Source organism: Abramis brama, assembly GCF_963993115.1.
Source record: "Abramis brama genome assembly, chromosome: 3".
Classification (NCBI taxonomy): Eukaryota; Metazoa; Chordata; class Actinopteri; order Cypriniformes; family Leuciscidae; genus Abramis; species Abramis brama.
The window spans coordinates 58,553,579-58,576,595 of NC_139965.1; the positions used below are offsets into that span (position 1 = coordinate 58,553,579).

At 38.1% G+C, this 23,017-nt stretch overlaps 1 protein-coding gene across 2 annotated transcripts in view; it reads left to right on the top strand.

Moving 5' to 3' along the window:
- Nucleotides 1-23,017, top strand: part of csnk1g1 (casein kinase 1, gamma 1) — a 64,899-nt gene that overhangs the window by 25,458 nt on the left and 16,424 nt on the right. For both annotated transcript variants that reach the window (XM_084108466.1, XM_084108467.1), the window contains exons 5-10: nucleotides 10,471-10,622; nucleotides 10,724-10,958; nucleotides 15,862-15,947; nucleotides 16,031-16,115; nucleotides 18,654-18,802; nucleotides 19,538-19,645. In XM_084108466.1, coding sequence (XP_083964592.1) covers nucleotides 10,471-10,622; nucleotides 10,724-10,958; nucleotides 15,862-15,947; nucleotides 16,031-16,115; nucleotides 18,654-18,802; nucleotides 19,538-19,645 — 815 coding nt within the window. The remainder of the gene's footprint in view (nucleotides 1-10,470; nucleotides 10,623-10,723; nucleotides 10,959-15,861; nucleotides 15,948-16,030; nucleotides 16,116-18,653; nucleotides 18,803-19,537; nucleotides 19,646-23,017) is intronic.

Genomic DNA, 23,017 nt, shown 5'->3' on the forward strand with positions numbered 1-23,017 from the left:
TCACAAAAATGGCTGTTTGGTTAAAAATAAATATTAAAATATAGTCTAATATTCAGAAAAATTAGATCTTCTCCAATTACCCAGCTGTAATGTCGAGTTTATAGTTTGATTGGAGCAACCCCTGAATGCTTTTTTTATTTGCTGCTTGAAGTCAACAGAATACACAAACGGCTGTTTGATTTGGCTGTAATGATTTCTTCTGTTTGCACTAGAGATCATCCCTTTTAATCCGATCCGCTCAGGTACAAAAGCGAGCGAGGGACGTCTTTGATGTGGGTACACACTCATGGACATCACAGCGGTTCGGGTCATGTTACAGCGACTAGGCTGAAGAACAAATATCACAGCAAAGATTCCTGTCACACAGTGTTGGTTTGCTGTAGTTGCATCTTTTCAGACAAGAGGCTTGCGGTGGCTCTGCCTTGGATTGATCCCGATGGCGCGACGTTTGTGCCACCTCCCCTCGTCTTCTCTGCGCATCATGGTTGGCTGACGGGAAGCCTGAGCTGTGGCCAGGCGTATCCCACACACATGCTGATATGATAATACCAACTGCCCATAATCATATACTGCCCCCATCTGAAAGCATGTCTGACTGCACTCTTCCCTTCAACCTGTTCCCCGGTCGTACCTCGTTCTCCCGTCTCTGTTTTTTTCTGCTTTTCCAAGGGATGCTCGCGTGAGTGTTTGTGCACGAGCGCTCCCAGCGAAGTGGGCAATTTGTTAACCTTGTTCCTCCGTCTCTCCATTCCTCAAATGCAGCTTTGTGAATGACATAACACCGCCCGTGGCTCTTATGTAATCCACGTCCATCCTCTGTTTTTATTTGTCTCCTCTCAGTCTCTCTGTTTTTCAGGCTAGATGGAGACTCGTGTAATGCCTGGGGATTTGTGAACGTGAGCTTTTCTGGTATCATGAGTGGGCTCAGTCCACTTAAATGCAAAATGAACACTGGAGTTAATAGTGACCCAGCATCCCCAGGGTTTTTCCTGGGTCAAAAATGGTCTTCGGTGGTGGTGGACAGACAGACACACACACACACACACACACACACACAGAGAGAGAGGTTTGTTTTGCTATACTTGTGAGGACATTCCATAGGCGTAATGTTTTTATACTGTACAAACTGTATATTCTATTCCCCTACACTAACTCGACCCCTAAACCTACACATAGGGCTGTGCCGGTAAACTTGACAACCGCACCACCGCGGTTGTAAAGCGCCACCGCGGTGGCTGAGGAGTACCGGCGGTGGTTTGCAAAAAAAAAAAGTTTGTATGTGAATGCTGTTTTACATTAATATTATGACACACAAAGCTTTGTTTACAAAATAAATAATAGGTTAGCAATTAAATGTTATATTGCAGGCGCAGCCATGGAAAAGTTTGAATTCATGACGAATGAGAGAGTTGTGCGTGAGTCCATAAATTTAAACTTTGTCGGCTTTGAATTCTGGTTTGCGATCTTCACCCGATAATCAGCGAATTTAAAAATATTCCATTAGTTATTCCATATAGAAAGTTGAATTGTCTACTTTTAAACAAAACAATTAAAAACGAAAATAAACCGACTAGCATATGTTTATGTATTCCGTATAGTGTGCAATTATCTCTATAGGCGCGTTCACTGCGAAGATGACGAGTGAGCATCGTCAACTTCATCTTTGCAGCCCAACACTGACACAAAAAACCCCACTTTATTAATAAACAATTCAAATGTCTCCTTGCTATATTTGACACGTTCATAATCATTACTTGTGCCGGTTTGTGACAGCTGTTGTGTGCGTTATTGGCAGCGTCACCCACATGAACGCGTCAACCGCATCAGCACCAGAACATGGAGATTTTATTTTAGAGAATGATCGCACAACAGACATTAGAACATAATCGAATATTCAAAAATCGTGACTCATCCCTGCATGGAATCTCTTTTTTCTTTTCCCATACCTTCACTCGCGTCTCACCCATTTCCAAAGGGGATTATAAACGTTTCTTCCTTTGTTCGCTTTTAGGTCGATTATTTTCGTATTCTTTACTGTGGTAAAGTAGAAAAAACGCTGTAGGACAGATATAGCCTACATTTTTTACATGTACGTCAAATTCTTTTTAACACAGTTTGTGCTTGTTATTAGACATATTGGTATAGGCGCGTCAAGTTCATTTGTAAAGCGCGTTTCACACGCGCGGGTGATTTTAGTTTGGCTTTCTCTGGCAGCGCGCAAACATAGCTTAAATGTCTTGCCCATGTGGAAGATAAAATTCGCTCTTCATACCTTTTACAAGTAGAAAACATGAAGATATCAGAAAAGAGATTGATGGTCTCTTTCCTGCTCGTGTCCCACATCCCTCTCAAAGCGCAGAGCGGTAGGCTGTATCACGCGTCTTTGTGTGGAAATATTAAACAAAAGTTTTTTTTTTCTTAAATAGATTAAGATTTTTTCTTAAATAGAATAGATTTATTATATTATGTAAGTTACCAGTATTTACTGATATTTATTGCAATGCTTTAGAGGCTTTATTGTGTTGTTTCTTTGTTTTTATTTATTTATTTCAAAACAACCCCCCAAACACCGCAACACCGCCGGTATTTGGGTCCATTACCACCGCGGTGGTAAAAAACTGCCACCGTCACAGCCCTACCTACACACACACTAACCCTATCCCTAAACCTACCTATCACACACACACACACACTAAACCTACCCATCACAGAACACGCACACTAACCCTATCCCTAAACCTACTTATCACACACACACACACACACACACACACACACACACACACACACACACACACACACACACACACCCTATCCCTAAACCTACCTATCACACACACACACACCCTATCCCTAAACCTACCTATCACACACACACACACCCTATCCCTAAACCTACCTATCACACACACACAAACCCTATGCCTAAACCTACCCATCACAGAACACACAGACTAACCCTATCCCTACCCCTAACCCCCCCACACACACACACACACACACACACACTAACCCTATCCCTAAACCTACCCAACACACACACACACACACACACACTAACCCTATCCCTAAACCTACCCATCACAGAACACAGACTAACCCTATCCCTAAACCTACCCAACACACACACACACACACACACACACACACACACACACACACACACACACACACACACACACACACACACACACTAACCCTATCCCTAAACCTACCCATCACAGAACACAGATTAACCCTATCCCTAAACCTACCCAACACACACACACTAACCCTATCCCTAAACCTACTTATCACACACACTCACACACACACACACACACACACACACTATCCCTAAACCTACCCATCACAGAACACACAGACTAACCCTATCCCTACCCCTAAACCTACACACACACTAACCCTATCCCTACCCCTAAACCCACACACACAAACCCTATCCCTAAACCTACCCAACACACACATTTAAAAGCATATATCATGGCATAATTCAAATTTGACAGAAAGATGTACAACAACAGCCAATAACTCAGTCCATTAAGGGTAAAGGTAGCACCTGCGCCTCCAAATGTAGAGGCTACCAATTACTGCTGATACAGAGCAATATCTTGTCAGTTTTTTGGCCTTGTTCTTATGTAGTCCGCAGATCTGCAGGCCTCTTACACACAACTTGTGCACATGGCCTAAACTACCAAAAATGAGGGCAATAACTTTGCATGAGTAGCCAGAGTTATTGAGAACATTATACCATGGTTGATATTTCAGCAGTTTTGAAGCATAGCAGGTGTCCATATAAGCTTTATAAGAGCAACCAATTTCTATTATTGTAACAGCTTTGGTGTGTTCATTAATTACAACTATATCAGGTGTATTTGGTAAGTGATTTATGGCAGTTTCCAGTGTAATGCACTGTTCGTGTGTGGTGGAGAACCAGTCTGTCTTGATCTTTTCATTACAATGGATTGTGGAGAGCGCAGTTCGCACTGCTTCAAAAATAGTCGATCTCCAAATGCGAATGAACTTACTCTGAATTTTAGCATTGTTTTTATATGAGGATCCTTTTTCAAATACAAAGTCAATATTGATTTTCACTAACGACAAAACAACAAATTATCCGTGAATTTATATGGAACTAATCTTTAAGAGCTTTCCATCTTTACTCTCCTCATCATGTTACGTTGCATTCGGAGATCGACAAGTTTCTCCTTTCCACAAGCGCTTGCTCTCCCGTGGCGTCTGTCGTTGCTATGCAACCATGAACATAAGCGCGCCTGGAAAAACGAGTGCGCCGCGTTGCTTCTATTATGAGCGCGCTTGCCGCGCGCCTACATTTGGAATAACGAATCTGCACGCGCAAAATACGCGCTATGTGAACGCCCACTTATGGCAACGTGACATTAGCCTAATCCAAAATATTTCCATATGTGTCTCTTTCCTCCTTTCTTATCAACAAGTGGATTTACAGCCACCACATCAGCAGCACCGCCAGTCGCCATGTCTCAGCGCTTTAATAAAGAGGACGCGCAACTGCACGCGCTCATTGCATGCGTGCATGTATGCGCATCAAGGAACCGGGTTTGAACGGGTCCTCGGTACCACCGGTACTTAAGAAAACTTGGTACCGTGACGTTTAATTTTTTTTTGTACCGACTTGGTACCGAAGTACCGGGTCTTTTGACAACACTATACCCAACACACACACACACACACACACACACACACACACACACACACACACACACACACACACACACACACACACACACACACACACACTCTAACCCTATCCCTAAACCTACCCATCACAGAACACACAGACTAACCCTATCCCTACCCCTAAACCTACACACACACACACACACACACACACACACACACACACACACACACACACACACACACACACACTCTAACCCTATCCCTAAACCTACCCATCACAGAACACACAGACTAACCCTATCCCTACCCCTAAACCTACACACACACACACACACACACACACACACACACACACACACACACACACTAACCCTATCCCTAAACCTACCCAACACACACACACACTCACTCACACACACACTAACCCTATCCCTAAACCTACCCATCACAGAACACTTTCTGCATTTTTAATAAAACACTGTTTAGCATTTTTTTTAAAGCCATTTGAAAACACGAGGACTCAGGAAATGTCCTCATAAATCACGTTCACGTTGTAATACCAGTGAAATACCAAGTCATTCTACAAATTTCTGTCCTCATAAATCACAAAAACAAACACACACACAGTAAAAAGTACCCTATCCATGATCTGCGAGCCAAATACTTGACTTGTAAAATAATGCAAAGTATTTATTTATTTATTTTTTTGCTTAAGCTATTTATTCATTAAATAGCTAAAAAACTTATGACAGATCAACAAAGTGCTTACAAATATTGTATATGTACATTTAATATAGGCTATGCAATTATCAGACACAGATATTTCCTGTCACTCTCTGTCATCGTTTCTTGCCCGATAAGATCCTTCTTTGTTAGACCTGATAATTATTTTGCATATAATCATATTAATATAAAAAAGTAGCATTAAAATGTATTTTAACTAATAGTCTAATTTTCTACCATATGAATTGAATAAAAGTTCTGTTTTCACCTCACTCCAGTCTAAACTAATAAGTAAATGATTTTATAGGTAATTTACTACACATTGTCATATAAATAACCTGAAAATACTGTGGATTATTAAGGCTACTAACCACTCTGGGTAAATGGGGTTAGCACAGAGATGGTACCAATGATGTTATCTATCCAATAAGGATTAGGCACACTAGTTAACCAACAAGAAAATATATTCTCAGTTAGTTTGCAACAATTTCGACAAATGGAAATGACATATTTTTAAATGATTTACCAAATATATGCACTTTGGTATTTGCAAGATTTATGGTGCTTCAAAGTGTATAGTATTATCTTCAAAACAATGATAACACTATTGTATTTTTAGTAGATGACTCCTCAATATTAATCACTATCTTTAATAAAGATGACCCTTACTCTGGAAAATACTTCCTTATGAACCATTAATGTTTAACAGCTTCTTGTACGTGTCATTATTTCCCATCATGCTGGCCAAACAAAGGTCACACTTCTGTCTCTTCCTCTAGAAAGAACAGTCGAGTTCTCTTTTGTGTGTGGTTAATGTGTATCTGTATGGTGTTGAACTCTGATACACCTCCTCCGGGTAGCCTTGGCATCGGGACTCGAATCTCGGAGTTTGGCTGGGAACGGCTTGGCTACTGATCAACCAGCTCAGGCATGAGAAATCCAGCGCACCGGACTCTCCCAGCCTTTGTGTTTGATTCTCCGGCTGAACTGGGGTTTGTTTAAGTGTGCAGCGTGGCAGAAGTGAGATGCATCAGTGCAGGCTTGTTTGTGTGTGTGAACTGGAGGCCCTTGAGTCACATGGTTTCTCGTCTCCAGTCAGACGTCAGTGTTTGAGCCACTCTCTCAAACTGGCTGCTGGCAGATGGTGTTTTATTGGAGCGCTGAGGACTCCGAGTGAGACGGACTGGGAGAAATACACTGGCCTAGGCCTCCATGCAAGCTTTTTTTTTTTTTCTGCAATGAAAGCAACACACCATTCCCATTAAAATAAATGGATTTAAGTTGTTTTGGCGTTGGTGTGATCACAAGCTCTGATACCATGATGGCATTGATACCGTAAACAACCAAAACAACTGCCTTAAATGCCTGAGATGTGACCAAAATATTTTGCTACTTTTTAGCTCATTAAACCTACTAAAATATAATTATTAAAGAGTTCATACATTTTCAGTTAATTAATTTTCCCATAAAATTAAAATGCCCAAATCAGGATTTAATGAATCGATGTGAACAACATATTTAGTTCATAAAATGTAATTTATTATTAGTAATTATTAATTCATCAATTTTAAGTTAATTTGTTTATTATTATTATTATTATTATTAAAATGCCCAAATCAGAATTTAATGAATCCGATTGTAATTTGGACATTTTAAATGTAGATTTGTGAGATCTCCCTGTTTTTACTTTTTTAAATAATAATATTTTCAATTATAGAAGAAAAAATCACAAGGATTCCCATTAAAATAAATGGATTTGAGTCGTTTTGGCTTTGGTGTGATCACAAGCTCTGAGACCACGGCACTGATACCGTAACCAACCAAATAAACTGTGACCAACATATTTAGTTCATAAAACCTATTAAAATGTAATTTATTATTAGTTATTATTAAAGAGTTCATACATTTTCAGTTAATTAATTCATTTTCCCCTAAAATTAAAATGCCCAAATCAGAATTTAATCAATCATATTTTAATTTGGACATTTTGAATGTAGATTGGTGAGATCTCCCTGTTTTGACCCTTTTTAATAATAATAATAATAATAATAATAATAATATTTTAAATTATAGAAGAAAAAATCACAAGGATTCTAAATGACATGGGTAAACAATTGGTGACAGTTTTCATTGTTAGATGAGCTATTCCTGTCAAACAACAGCAGCTTGTTGCCTAATTTGCACAATGCTAATATCATAATGTTTGAAACCAGTTTTTTCTGTACATCTTGTATGCATATTGTGCATGTCTACTCATAAACTATACGCAGCCTTAATCACGATTATTGGTAGCTAAAAACATGGTCAAATTCACTAAAATGTATAATTAACAAGCAAGGGAAATACACTTTGCGAATAACAGCAAATTCAAACTCTGTGAAAATCTGTGGATGTTAATGTTTGATACCAGTTTTTTCTGGTCATATTGTATGCATATTGTGCATTTCTCAAATCACTTTTGACTGATGCATTTTTTTTTTTTACATATTTCATACAATGTTCACTTTTTGAGAGATATTTTACATTTCTATATGAATTTCCTCCCACTCTTTGAATTCCCACTCCCACTTTCCAGTAGCATCTAGCAGTGGAGTGATAGAAGGCTTGTAAAAGTGTTAATCAGCAGAGATAGAAACCAACAACCGAGTGTGTGTGTGTGTGTGTTATGTGCAGTCTGAACACAAGATGAGTCATCGGCAGGCCAACAGTGCGCTCTATTCTCAGGGGTGTTACAACACACCACCACACAATGAGCAACTACCCACATCACCCTCTGAAGATGCACACAGTTTACAGACACATGTATTTCTTTTAGCTATTAATTATTGCGTTTTACAGCAGACATGGGGTTCGGCTGCTTTAAAGTACGTTCACACCATTTTTCCAAGTTTTGCGGGTGAAATCCAGTCATTCCAGTAGGAATCCATGCAATCTGGAGTTTTGCGTGAGGGCGAAATAGTTGCCCACGCAGATTTAGCTCATGTTCAAGTTGATCACTTGAATTTTGCCACGTTGACCAACAGAAAGCTGCTTAGATCTGTGTGAGCTGTGCTTTGTGTGTCGCTACACTGTTGAATACAGACACTGGACCTGTTTTTGCTAACTTTGATTATATTGATCTCTTGGCATAATCATGTGGGATCACAAGTGTTCAGGCAAAGCCAGTTTCATTTACGTATTCCTCCATTTTCATAGTTCTCTCAGTACTGGTATGCAGTTGTTGCAGAAATGTGTTACTTTAATCCATTATATATAGTCTTGATTTTATTTAAAAAGTACACACTTGACATTTATGAGACAGACATTTATGAGACATTTATAAGACATTTATGAGACATTTGAGACATTTTGAGACATTTATGAGACATTTGAGACATTTATGAGACATTTGAGACATTTATAAGACATTTATGAGACATTTATGAGACCGCTTCTCTGCCATTGACAGAATTTTCCAGCTTTCACTGTTATACGGTAGGGGGCGCTATTTAGTCCAGTCATTTTAAGCCAAAATGGGGGTCAACCTTGAACAAATTGCAACAGAAGCAAACTCAACTGATTTTGTATCCTCAATATGTCCTGAGTAAGGAAAAAAAGTCCCGAAGAATCCCATTAGGGGAAAGTTTCGAAAAAGACCCAAATATAGCCTATTCATTCTTTTTCTTACGTGAATTGGGTAAAAATTTTAACCTTTAGATATCACCATGAAAATTACTGAGTTGATTACTTGCATCAAGACAAACAAAAAATGTATTACAAGTTTTTTTTAATTGTTTGTTAACATGGACAAACGGTGCATAATCTAATTACGTATGTGCTAATTTGCATAAATACCACAACAGATCTAAACATTGGGTGTAGCCAGGTGAAAATGTCTTGTTGAATCTTGTTGACATATAACAGTAAAATACTTAATGTTAAGGTCTGAATGGAACCCATTACGGCTACCCATGAGCATTAATACATGGGGCTGGGTCTGTGGGACTGTTTCTGGGGGACGAGTCTGAGGGAAGAACAGGAGACAATGTTAAGGAGAATGCAGAAGACAAAAGGTAAGTAAAATAAAAAAGTGAATCCCCAGAAACAGTCCCACAGACCCAGCCCCAAACCCCATCTCTGCAATAATAATTAATAAAGTCTGGTTTCTAAAGTACTTCTTCCTGCCTCTATGTATTAATGCTCATGGGTAGCCGTAATGGGTTCCATTCAGACCTTAACATTAGGTATTTTACTGTTATATGTCAACAAGATTCAACAAGACATTTTCACCTGGCTACACCCAATGTTTAGATCTGTTGTGGTATTTATGCAAATTAGCACATACGTAATTAGATTATGCACCGTTTGTCCATGTTAACAAACCATTTCAAAAAACTTGTAATACAATTTTTGTTTGTCTTGGTGTAAGTAATCAACTCAGTAATTTTCATGGTGATATCTAAAGGTTAAAATTTTGACCCTATTCACGTAAGAAAAAGAATGAATAGGCGTATGAATAGGATATATTTGGGTCTTTTTTGAAACTTTGCCCTAATGGGATTCTTCGGGACTTTTTTTTCCTTACTCAGGACATATTGAGGATACAAAATCAGTTGAGTTTGCTTCTGTTGCAATTTGTTCAACCTTTTTTCATAAAATGACTGGACTAATTATGCACCTTCTGAAAGAGCACAGAATCTCTGTAACAAAAGACAGCGAGCAATAAAAGCGTTACACACATTGGTGTCTTTGGGGGGAAAAGGCTCAATTTTCTCAGCTTTTTGTTCAAAATGTTGCTTTTTTTAAATGAAACTTTCCCTTATTCAGATGTTGATAAAAAAAAAAAAAAAATGCATGAAGCTAGAATAAAAGTTTTTTTTATTATTATTAAAGGCTCTGTTCTTTCTTTTGATATATTGCATGTTTAGATATTATTACAACAAAAAAACTCTGGGGGCATGAAATTATGAAAATAATTATGAAAATGATCAAAAACGTTGGGGGTTTAACTTAAAAAAAATGAAAAAAATAACGCTGGTGGGGAGAGATTTAAAGAGAGAATGTCATGACTTGTGTGATTAATGCTCTGTTTTGTGTCTTTAATAGTAGAGGGTCTGCCTCAGGTCTTCTATTTCGGGCCCTGTGGGAAATACAACGCCATGGTTCTGGAGCTGCTCGGCCCCAGTCTGGAGGATCTCTTTGACCTGTGTGACCGAACATTCTCCCTCAAGACCGTCCTGATGATCGCCATTCAGCTGGTGAGTGCGTCACACCTGGGTGAGACGTGGTGCATGCACAGAGTCCTGATGATGCTTTGCAGTGCAAGCGTGTAATTTGCATCCTTTGCTCAATTCCCCAGATTTCCCGCATGGAATATGTGCACTCTAAAAACCTCATCTATAGGGACGTGAAGCCAGAGAACTTCCTCATCGGACGGCAAGGAAACAAGAAGGAGCACATCATTCACATCATAGACTTTGGCCTTGCGAAAGAATACATTGACCCAGAAACCAAAAAACACATTCCTTACCGGGAGCACAAGAGCCTTACGGGCACAGCTCGATACATGTCTATTAATACACACTTAGGGAAAGGTAAGTGTTGGATACCTTCCTAGTCTGATCCTGAAATGGACTTAGCATTAAATTTAGCATGTCACTATCTCCACGCTTTATGGCGTCTTGATTGGCTGTTTAATAGGGTTGGGAATCATGAACCAGTTCTTTTAAAGAACATGTTTGGTTCTTTTGATGTTGCATTGAATCTATAGCGTCTCAGTCATGATAGCGTCTGAGTTGTGAGTGTGCCGTCTGAACTGAATGTGATGAGAGAGGGAAAATGGGCGGCCCAAGATAATACAGTGGAAAAAAATCACTATCACATTGGTTATGCTGTCCTCAGTTTGATGAAATTTAGGGTCAGAACTCTAAGGGCCCTTTCACACCTACCCTTGTTTGGTCTGGATTGTCAGACTTTTCAGTTTGATCTGAATCAAAATTACAGGTGTGAATCCTCCCCCGGACCACGGTCCGCACCAAACAGACGAATTTGGTCAGACGAAAAGAGGTAGTCTCGGTCCGGATCAAACTGAACAAAGGTTTGGTTCGTTTCTAGTGTGAACGCATTTTCTGTATGGTTCGGACTTTCAGAACATTTACAGGAAGATCCGGTGGTTCCCACAGGACAAACAGTCAACATTCGGTAACAGGCGCTATAGCGGTAGCTGTCACAGTAGGAGACATTTCACAGGAGGCAATTGATGATTTTTGGAGACAGAAAGATTATATATCATCTCGAAGTCACCAAAAGGGCCTTAACTATACATTGGAGGGTTCTATTAATAATTTCATTGTTGAGAAGGTCGATGAAAAGCTTCAGCTCCAGACAAAGATTTACAGGTCACAGTGTAACTTGCATGTTATAGTTTGGTGCTATTTCGCTTTAAACGCTCGCTTTATACGCGCGTCCTATTCACTTTGGACGCGTGAATGGATTCAAAATGTTTAAGCGTCGAACTAGATGCGATACGCGCGAATTTGACGCTCTATTTGCGTTTGGTGTGAACGCAGCATAATGAACAGTCTGCGATGTCAAGATTGCAATGCTGGATGAGTGCGTGTATCAGAGAGAGAGAGAGAGGCGCGGGCGCGATCGAACAGTGGAAACATAAAAACATACTCCATTTTGTTCATACAGGACATCATTACAACTGCAAAGTGTTTAGCCTACTTATATTTGTGTAAAACACAACATTGTGTCTGGCTACGCAGCTACAACGCAGCTAGAAGCTAGGCTAACGTTATGTTAGAGATGTTAAAGATAACGTTCAAATACGTTGTTGACTTACCTTAGAACAGATGTAGACATCCTTGTTTAATTGTGTTTAGTTGGTGTTGTGGTCTACCGCATAACTTAATCCAGAGCAGACACTTATCTCGGTTGAAATGTGGCTTGGGAAAGGGTAAAAAATACACACTGTCGCCCAGCCTCTCAGGATACCTAGTGTCGGAGTTGCATGTACTCCATGCACACCGTTTGACCATTTTAAACTTAAAATGACAAGAAAAAACATATAAAAACGAATGAAAACTGACTAACTGCAATGCATTTCAATGGACATGGAAGCAGAGAATGTCTGAGTGTATGGGTTAGCTATGCGCACTGTGATTGGCTCATCGCGTTTGGGGGCGTGGCTTAGCCATAGGTCAATTGCAACGTCAAACCAAACCAAACCAAAACTTACCGAATGTATAAAATGTATCAAAACATGAACTTTGGTTCAGACCTTGGTGCGGACTTAAATACCTAAAAGGATTAATTAATTTAAGAGTTCTTAAATTTGGGCATGGAAATACAGAAATCGCAATACAACCTAATATGATTAAATCATTGAAATCATGGTAACACTTTACAATAAGGTTCATTAGTTAACATTAGTTAATGTATTAACTAACATGAACTAACAATGAGCAATACATTTGTTACAGTATATATTTATTATATCTTTGTTAATGTTAGTTAATACAAATACAGCTGTTCATTGTTCGTTCTTGTTAACGTGTTCACAGTGTATTAACTAATTTTAACATATACAACCTGATTTTAATAACATATTAGTAAATGTTGAAATTAATATTAACTAAGATTAATAAATGCTTTTAAGAAGTATTGTTCATTCTTAGTTCATGTTAACTAAGGTAGTTAACTAGTGTTAATTAATGAACCTTATTGTAAAGTATTACTGAAATCATTTGATGTTTAATAAAGTATGAGCACTGCATGTGTCAAAGTAGCAACACCGTGCAGTTGCACATTCCACATCATGAAATGTATTTTATTTGCTCTCACTCCACAACAAATCCTTTAAATGTAATGGTATTGAGAACAGTAATGAGAATATAAAGGTGAAACTCGAAAAATTTGAATATCGTGCAAAAGTTCATTTATTTCAGTAATTCAACTTAAAAGGTGAAACTAATATATTATATAGACTCATTACATACAAAGTGAGATATTTCAAGCCTTTATTTGTTATAATTTTGATGATTATGGCTTACAGCTTATGAAAACCCCAAATTCAAAATCTCAGAAAATTACAATATTACATGAAATCAATAAAAAAAAGCTTAACCTAACCCTTTAAGTTGAATTACTGAAATAAATGAACTTTTGCACGATATTCTAATTTGTCGAGTTTCACCTGTAATAGGGGTTAAACGGACATTTTCGGTTCACAAATCTCTCATTCGGCACAAATCCAAATGTGTCCGCTTTTCACGTTTTGCATGCTTGTTTGTGTGAGTGTGAGTGAGTGAATGTGTGTATAAAATATTCTATAATATAATGCATTATAGAAGTTGCTTTGGAATAGAAGTAGCAGCACGTTTCAGGAAAAAAAAAAATGTAGGCCTAATTATATTGTGGAAAATATGGCACTCACCAAATCGCAAGCCATTACTTTCAAATAAAAAAAAACAAGATATGTTACTGTTATGTTGTAAAATGTAAATGATTTAAAATGATACTTAATCCAAAAAATATATAATAATTCATAATTTACTCGCCCTCATGTCATTCTAAGCCCATAAGACTTTTGGGTAACACTTTATTTTACAGTGTCCTTGTTGCATGTTACATGTACTTACCGTAGTAATAACAGTAAATTATGCATAATTACATGCAACTAACCCTCAACCAAATCCTAATCCTACCCTATCCCTATAGTAAGTACATGTAGTTAATTAATATTACTCAGTACTTAAATATAATTGCACTGTAACAACGACACCTTAAAATTGTGTAACCGACTTTTGTTTATCTCGGAAACACAAATCAAGATGTTTTTAATGTAACCAGAGATATTTGACAGTGGATGAACAAAAAAATAATTGTTCTATAGATGAATGTGAGTCTAATGCCTCATTTCCACTGAGCAGTACGGTACGGTACGGTACGGAACGGTACGCATTTATTTGCGTTTCCACTATCAAAAGTTGTGAATGGTACCAAAATGCCGAACCGTACCGTACCACTTTTTAGGTACCCTTCCATTGGGGTACCTAGCACAGTGGAACGGTACTAAAAGGTGGAGCTAGACTCACTGCAGGACGTTGATTGGTTGACAGAGAATCGTCACTTGCGTGTGCTACAAGGGGAATGACAACATAAGAAGCGCCATTTTTTAATATACAGTTTAATATAATACTACTGTTACTGTATCACAAAATGTAATTTTAAGAGTTTTTCAGGCGAGAATGTAGTTGTTTAAACCTCAAATCTGTGGTTTATTTATAAAGATGATTTTTTTTTTTTTTTTTCGGTTGTGAGATCCATGCGTTCAGCAGGGCTCGGCGCTCATGTTTCCCGGCTGGATGAGCCTTTCCTCGGCTAATCTTCTGACGTTCGTCGCTTACTCCGACGGTAGTGGTTAAACATGAGATATAATTCGTCTTGTGTAGACCTAATGGGCGATCTTTGCTCTCGTGAATATATAATGAGTTCCCTGTCAATCGTTTTGGCTGAAGGCTAAGTTTAGTTTCATATTAACGTTATAGGCTATTTATATTTAGCTTTATTTCTTATTGTATAGCTTCTTGTACCTTTTACTTAAACTTTTATATAGGCTATTATTGATAAAACTGAAATTTTACAAAAAGAAATATGGTTTCTTGTCATTTTTTTATTACAAGATTATCACTGATGTTTATTGCAACATTTGTACAAACGCATATATTGCCTTGAATATGTTTATGTTTTTTTTTATTTAAACGAAAAGAGGTAACGTTAGGGTTGTGTTTTAAATTTCGTTTTGTTATAAATAGAATAACGTATAACGTGCAGTGAATAATCAATATGCGTTGCGCATGAACCACATTTGTGTCCCTATAATGTTTAATTTATTTAAATGAAAACGAAAAGAGGCAGAGTGGTGTTTTATAACATATTTCGTTTTATTGTTGCTTAAAATGTACATACAGAGCAAGTTAACAGAGATAACCGGAGTAGCAGAGCGAGCTGAGTGACGCTTTTAAGAACGCGCTGTACCATTTGCATGTAGGAGTGAGTCGCACATGGCAAGTACAAACTTTGCATACTTGATATTGAGAAAAGCCTAATGTCGGCGCTTGTCTTCTTGTGACAAACATGTCGAGGAGCAAGAACAAGATCTGCTGCATGTCATCCATTGTAGTTTACTATGTTCTTCTTCGCGCGAAAATGACGTTGATCGAAACACCACGCCTATCAAGTAAGGGTACTGTTGGCAGTGGAAACGCTAGCCAGATCATGGTTAACAGACCCGAACCGTACCGTACTGTCCCGTCCCGTACTGCTCAGTGGAAACGAGGCATAATGGGTTTGAAACGAGATGTGTTTTGTTTTGGTAAATAATAAAAGTTATGGCAATCAGAATTGTTAAATTCCTTATGATTCCCAACTCTACTATTCAACCAACTTGGTTATTTTGTACATAATTGAACCTTTTTTCTTTTCTTGCAGAGCAAAGTCGAAGGGATGACCTTGAGGCCTTGGGTCACATGTTCATGTATTTCCTCCGGGGTAGTCTCCCTTGGCAGGGACTTAAAGTATGTTGAACCAGCCTGTTAACGCCATTAAAACTGTTACTAATTTAGTTCTGGAAAATGAGCTGTTGTTTTGTGCTTTGCAGGCTGACACACTAAAGGAACGCTACCAGAAGATTGGGGACACAAAGCGAAACACTCCCATTGAAGTTCTCTGTGAGAACTTCCCCGGTGAGACCCCCCTAAACGACATCATGTGCTTCACTTGGAGCAGCTCATCTTAAAGTCAACATGGAATTAAAATAGACCCCATTTTCTTTCTTAATGCCCGTTCCTGGGGCCTCATTTATAAAACTGTGCGTAGGAACTTTACTGAAAGTGTACGTGCGCCCAAAAGCCAAAAATGGTGTACGCAAAAAAAAATTCAGACTTATAAAACCGTTCATACGCCAGAACCTGCGCAGAATTCACTTTATAAATCCCAGTCAGCGGAAGATTGTGCGCACATGCGTCTCCTCCCCGAAATAACCATATATGGAGCTTACAACGCCTAGTTTTACTATGCAGATCCTCATCTGCATATCATTTGCATATGATTAGTCATCCACGTGATAACGTTTATCGGTACAAGACACATTACATTAATAAAAATCAAGTAGTTGCCTATCCTTGCCTTGTTTTTGAATACATAAATCAAATAGTGTAAAATACATTTCAGAGAAAGTTTTTCTTAATCTTTTCCACTGGCCGAATTGTATTTTTAATTGATTTATATTTTTAATGGAAACAGATAGGCCTTGGGCATTATTTGCACAAAACTATTTTCTCAGACAATCTGGTATTATCATAAGCAATTATCTCTGTGGTTAAAACATTAAAACACAGCATGCCAGAGGAAAAGTGTTCAAAAACACCGCATCCACAACAAATATTTCTATATTGATTGAATTTGAATATAAAAAATGTTGTAACTTCTCAGTAATGATTTCATGTTTAAGTGTTTAACTCCATTAATTTGAATGGCATATTTAATCTAAATGTTTATATCAGAAGTAAAAGTAGTTTAAAGTAGTTTAAATCATTATTTTATTTATTTAAACTGTTATTTGCGTCAGTTTCACTAAACGGCCCAACGCGCTCGCTGGCGCGGACATTTAAGAAGGGATGGATATTTGCTTCAAGATAGGCTTGGTGAGTGAAATTATATTTGTATTATCTTTCTGTATATGTTTAATTTTCTTTAGATTTTCTGTCTAAAAGTGACCAAAAAGACACTTTGTGTCCACCATCTGTGTCGCCAATTCCCTTTGTCTCCAGAATGTGTGTATGCACGGCTCAAAGTTTGCTTAAAGGTGCGCACATTCTCCAGTCAAGTTTGTTTTTTATAGATCACAACCTTTGCGTGGGAACTGGCGTACGTACGTTTCCAGCCCCGTTTTGTGCGTACGCACGCTATATAAATGAGACCCCTGGTCTTGTGCACAATTCATAAATGCACATTATTCCAAAGAAAATATAATGTTTGTCTTTTGTAGTCTTTCATCAAAATGTAATGAATGGTAAAATGGGTTGTTTAAAGTTGTTTTATGTTGACTTTAAAGTGCCCTGTTATGCTTTTTTAAAGTTTACTTTTTAAATGGGTTGTTTTGAAGGTTTCCTACAGCAGGTTTTCATGCATCCAAGTTCAAAAAACACTTACATTTTCTCATAATGTACATTGCAGCATCAACTTTTTTTTTCTTACAGTGTCTGAAAATAACATGTCTCTTCAAACACCTTTCCACAAGACCCAGTCAGTTGTGATTGGTGTACTCTGCGCTGATTGGTCAGATGGCCCAGTCAGTTGTGATTGGTCTACTCTGCTCTGATTGGTCAGATGGCTCAGTCAGTTGTGATTGGTCTACTCTGCTCTGATTGGTCAGATGGCTCAGTCAGTTGTGATTGGTCTACTCTGCTCTGATTGGTCAGATGGCTCAGTCAGTTGTGATTGGTCTACTCTGCTCTGATTGGTCAGATGGCTCAGTCAGTTGTGATTGGTCTACTCTGCTCTGATTGGTCAGATGGCTCAGTCAGTTGTGATTGGTCTAGTCTGCTCTGATTGGTCAGATGGCCCAGTCAGTTGTGATTGGTCTAGTCTGCTCTGATTGGTCAGATGGCCCAGTCTGTTGTGATTGGTCTACCGCTTGCAGTGCATGTTGGAAATGAAACACCCATTACAATATCCAAAGTTCAGCTGCGGATCTTCCTCATCACTTGACACACAGTGATACGAACAGTAACGATGTCAGTTTTACCGTATCATTTCCAGCACGAGTCCTCATCCTTTGTAAGTGTGTGGCGAGTGGATTTGCTGTGGCAGTGCAGAAAACAGTGTCGTCTTGACATGTTGACAACACAAACCAAACTCTTCCAGGCCTCAGCTACAACTACAGTGTTTGAGGGCGGGGCAAAGTAGACGTTGTTCTCAGGCAGCCAATGAAGACCATAGACTAGCATTATGCTAATTTGTTACAAATCTACGTAGGTTCGAATGACTGATTGCTCATTTCAGCAGTTCAGAATCTATTCTTTCTTTTTGGAGACAATAACTCCATTCATCATGCACTTTGAACTTTGAAACTTTGTACATTCACAAACAGCTAGATTGCACATTGCATGAAATGTAATATCTGAAAAAGCATAATGGGGGCACTTTAAGACCAGACTTGCCTTATCTCTTGTTTATAGTGATTATTGTCATTGTAACTTTGTCCTCATTTGTACTTTCAGAGGAGATGGCCACCTATCTGCGCTACGTCCGGCGGTTGGATTTCTTTGAGAAGCCAGATTACGAATACTTGCGGACCTTGTTTACGGAGTTGTTTGAACGAAAAGGATATACCTTTGATTACTCTTATGACTGGGTTGGCAGACAGATTGTGAGTCAATATGTCGTCTTAATAAAGAATTTCTGCATTCCACTCACGCTAGCTCTGTTCCAGCTCCTCGCTACATGGGTAGCTTTTGCAAACTTTGCAAACCACATAGTAGTGTTGTCAAAAGTAGTGTTACTGAAATTTTAAAAATGTGACGATTCCAGCATTTTGAGCTCTGTTGAACGGATTCTTAAACGCCTCTGATTGGCCATTGTACTCACGCACTCAACATATATGTCTGTGATTGGCTACAATGATCAACGCTTCAAAAACATGTTGTAAATAGACATCTTTGACGCTCTTCACTCAGCGCTTACACAGATACACACAGAAGCATATATGATACATATATGTTGAGCGCGTGAGTATAATGGCCAATCAGAGGTGTTTAAGTATCCGTTCAACAGAGTTCAAAATGCTGGAATCGTCACATTTTTTACATTTCAGTACCGACTTGTTACCGTAGTTGGTACTTTTGACAACACTACCACATAGTGCCTTCAATTGACTGTGATGTTAGCATGTTGCTAAGCTAATAATGCAATACTGTTAGCGTAAAATTGCATAACTGTTTTTTAATCAGTATTTTTTCAGCACAGAGTAATGTACAGTCATAAGTAAAACCTGGCACAGTTTGCTCCTCCCTGGAATGTTGCTGCCTATATTCACTGGGACACAGAGCTAGTTCATCTTTGGCCTTGAAACTGATGTTCTGTGTGTTTTGCCGTGTCTTCTCAGCCCACACCAGTGGGGTCGGTCCACGTGGACTCAGGGGCGTCTGCTGTCACGCGTGAGAGCCACGCACACAGAGACAGACCCTCCCAGCACCAGCCCTTAAGGAATCAGGTAATCTTCCACTGTTCATTGAGGAAACTTAAGATTGGCAAAACTTATCTTTATTACAGAAAGAGAAAACGTACTATGTTCAAGGTTTAGTCCATTTAGTAGGGGTGGATAATATTTCCCCTGAACCAAATGGGTGAATCTCACAAATTAAGTCTGGGTCATATTTCACCTCAAACTTATTTAGCTTATTTTGGATTTGTTTGGATTAGTTTGACAGTTAAATACCCCCAAATTCTCATGGCTGTATTGGAAATAAAGATGCAATACTGTTCAAGGTTTGAATGGAAAGTAATGCTTTTATTCAGCAACGACACATTAAATTGTTCAAATGTAACAGTAAACCATTTTACATCATTACGAAAAAATTCAATTTTAAATGTAATGCTGTGAACTTTCTTATCAACTGTGATAATGGGAAATGTTTTTTGAGCATTTAATCAGCATATTAGAATGATGTCACACCAACACTTTTGCTCCACTATATTACTGACATATTTTCTATGGCCTAACCCAACCCCTTCCCCTACACCTACCCATCAAAGAAGCCTGCAATACACTAGATTTAAATAAAAAAACATGTTTTGGCCAATTCATAAGCCTTTTTAACTAGAGAGAACCAGTAAAATGTCCTTACTAGTCGTTTGTCATAATATTTCACTAAGTATCCAAACTTGTACACACACACACAACAATTTTTATATTGAAATCCAAGTATAATGAGAATTCCCAATGAAAATCTTAGAAATTACCAAAAAATATCTATCCATCGTAATTTTTTTGGTGTTGGTAATGAGAATTTGGGGGAGGAAAGGGTGCTTGCTTGACATAGAAATATCCCAATGCAAACAAAAAAGATTTGGTTTTGGAGTGAAATAAAGGCCTGGACATGTTTTCGTGAGATCTGCTCAAGCATTATCATTAAAGCTGAGTCGATTTCCGAGGGTTTCTGCAGCAACACATGAAGCTTTAAACCAAATCATTGCCCCGTCCACACAGCAGCTGGCTGATACAGCATGCACTGCTTTGGCATATCATGGCTCAGAGTGCATGCTGGGAGTAGAAGTTCCTAAAAATGTCACTGGAGAATATTTTTATGTTGATTTATCTGTAAATTGCTTATTGTGCCTCTCTAACATCTGCAAGAGCAAAATCAGCTTTGCACATCTCACAAACTTGCCCTGTGTCAAACTCATCAAAACGTTTAATTTTGGCTCATATCTGAGGTGCACTCAAATTAGTGCTTACAGTTCAAGGTTGAAAGATTGAAGTAATCCAAAAATGATACTTTTCCTATGTGTTCCATGAAAGTAAAGAGTAATAGTAAAAAGTATTGTTCGGATGGTTTTGCAGTGACAGGTTGAGAGTGAGTTAATGAATTGGTCACGGTTTTCATTTTTGGCAGAACTGACGTCATATATTTAAGATCTTTCTAGTGATGTGAGTTCACAGTATTATTATGGTTCTTGTGAGGGAAGAGGAGTGCAGATATATTTAGAAATCCTTGGCTGAGAGACACAAGCACCCTGTAAACTGACTCGTGTAATGGAGGTTCTGGTGTTTAACGAGTCAATTTTCACTACAAAAGGCTTAGTTAAATTTAAACAATGCATACCTATTGACTTGCCAATAAGATGTAGGTTACAATGGGGCTAAAGGCACATTTGATTTGATTAATTTTATTAAACTCGCCGTTGCACTTTTCTAAACATTGTCTAAGAAATGTGGCTGATTCTTGACGCGATCGTGGGCAGCAACGCAACATTTATTCTTCGCTAATTTAATCTTGTTTTTAATGTGTGTTTTTTTAAATGTTATAGTATTTAGCAAATGAGAATTAATAAAATTAATGAATATGTTTTGAGACAAAGGTCTTAATGATTTTTAGTTTTGTAATTAAATTAACACATTCATTAAATCAATTTTGCTATAAAGAATTTGTAAACGTATGGTATTTGGAGTAAAAAGCGCCCCATGATAATTAACATAATGAAAGTTTTGCATCCATCTGTTGGCACGACATGGTTCGTTTCAGATGGTCAGTATCGTTTATGAAGGACGTGGCTTAGGAAGCGTCGTGACGTAGAACGAAGTATAGCTAAATCAAAAGCTACGTCCTACGTCATACGCCGGCATCCATCTCCCGTGAACGTGCGTCGACTGTTGCCGGAAGCCAGTTATTTTCATTTATAAAGTTTTAAATATGTATATTTTTACGACAAAACCGCACGGATTACCCTCAGAAGGCCTTCGTTTATTCCCCTGGAGCCGGATGGATTACTTTTGTGAAGGATGCATGCACATTTTTGGGACTTGAAGGTGGTGGACCCCATAACTTGACATTATAACCACTGAAAGATCTAAGACATTTTCTAAAATAACTGAAAATGTGTTCGTCTGAAAAATGATTGACATATGCATCTCGAACGGCTTGAGGGTGAGTAAATCATGGGTTTAATATCATTTTTGGCCGAACTATCCCTTTAACTTGAATATTATGCAAAACGTACAGTATTTTTATCAATACAGAGCGTCTTTTGCTTTGCCCCATGCTAATGAGCCTTTTACCCCTAAGTGAGGGCTAAAGGCCCCCCTCGCCGCCTCATAAATTGTGATTTTTTTTTTTTTTTTTTTTTAAAACAAAGCAAACCACAACATGTTTCTCCCTCAATGATCAAAAAAAATATATATTTTCTGCAATATCCTATCAATACAAGCTGGTTGACTTGTGTTGCTAAATGGCATGCAGTTCATTTTAAAATATACTCTATGGTGGAGAAAATGTTGTATTACCATTAATACATATATAAAGCTTTCTAATTTTGCGATGTTAGCCACTTGTTGTCTCTGAGGTACTCGCGGTAAATCAAGAAAACGAGATTAAAACAATAAGACTAGCCGTGCTGAGCTATATAACAGTGATTAGTTTTCTGTCAATAAAAGTATCCAAACAGTTGCTCACCGGTCTAATAAAATGCATAGTATATTAAAGCGTCTTCAGTGTTTCCATGATTGCTATGGATGTAAAACTGGAAATCGAGGGTAGCGCAGATATTGACAGGTGACGCAATGACACGCAATCCCAAATATTTGGGATTATGTAAGTACACAAGTCAATAAAATATATAACATTGTTGCAGTGTTTTTTTTGTTGTTATTTTAATCCAAAAATCTTACATATGGTGCCTTTAACCCTGTGGTACACTACAGTTCTGGTCATGTGTCCCGAAGCAGTGTTCCAGTTGGACATAGGACTGTTGTTGATATATATATTTCTTTAAATATCTAATTTCAATCCAGGGCACAATAAATTCAGGATTTTTCTTATTTATTTTATAACTAATCTCCACTTAAACTGAATGTAACTGAAAACGA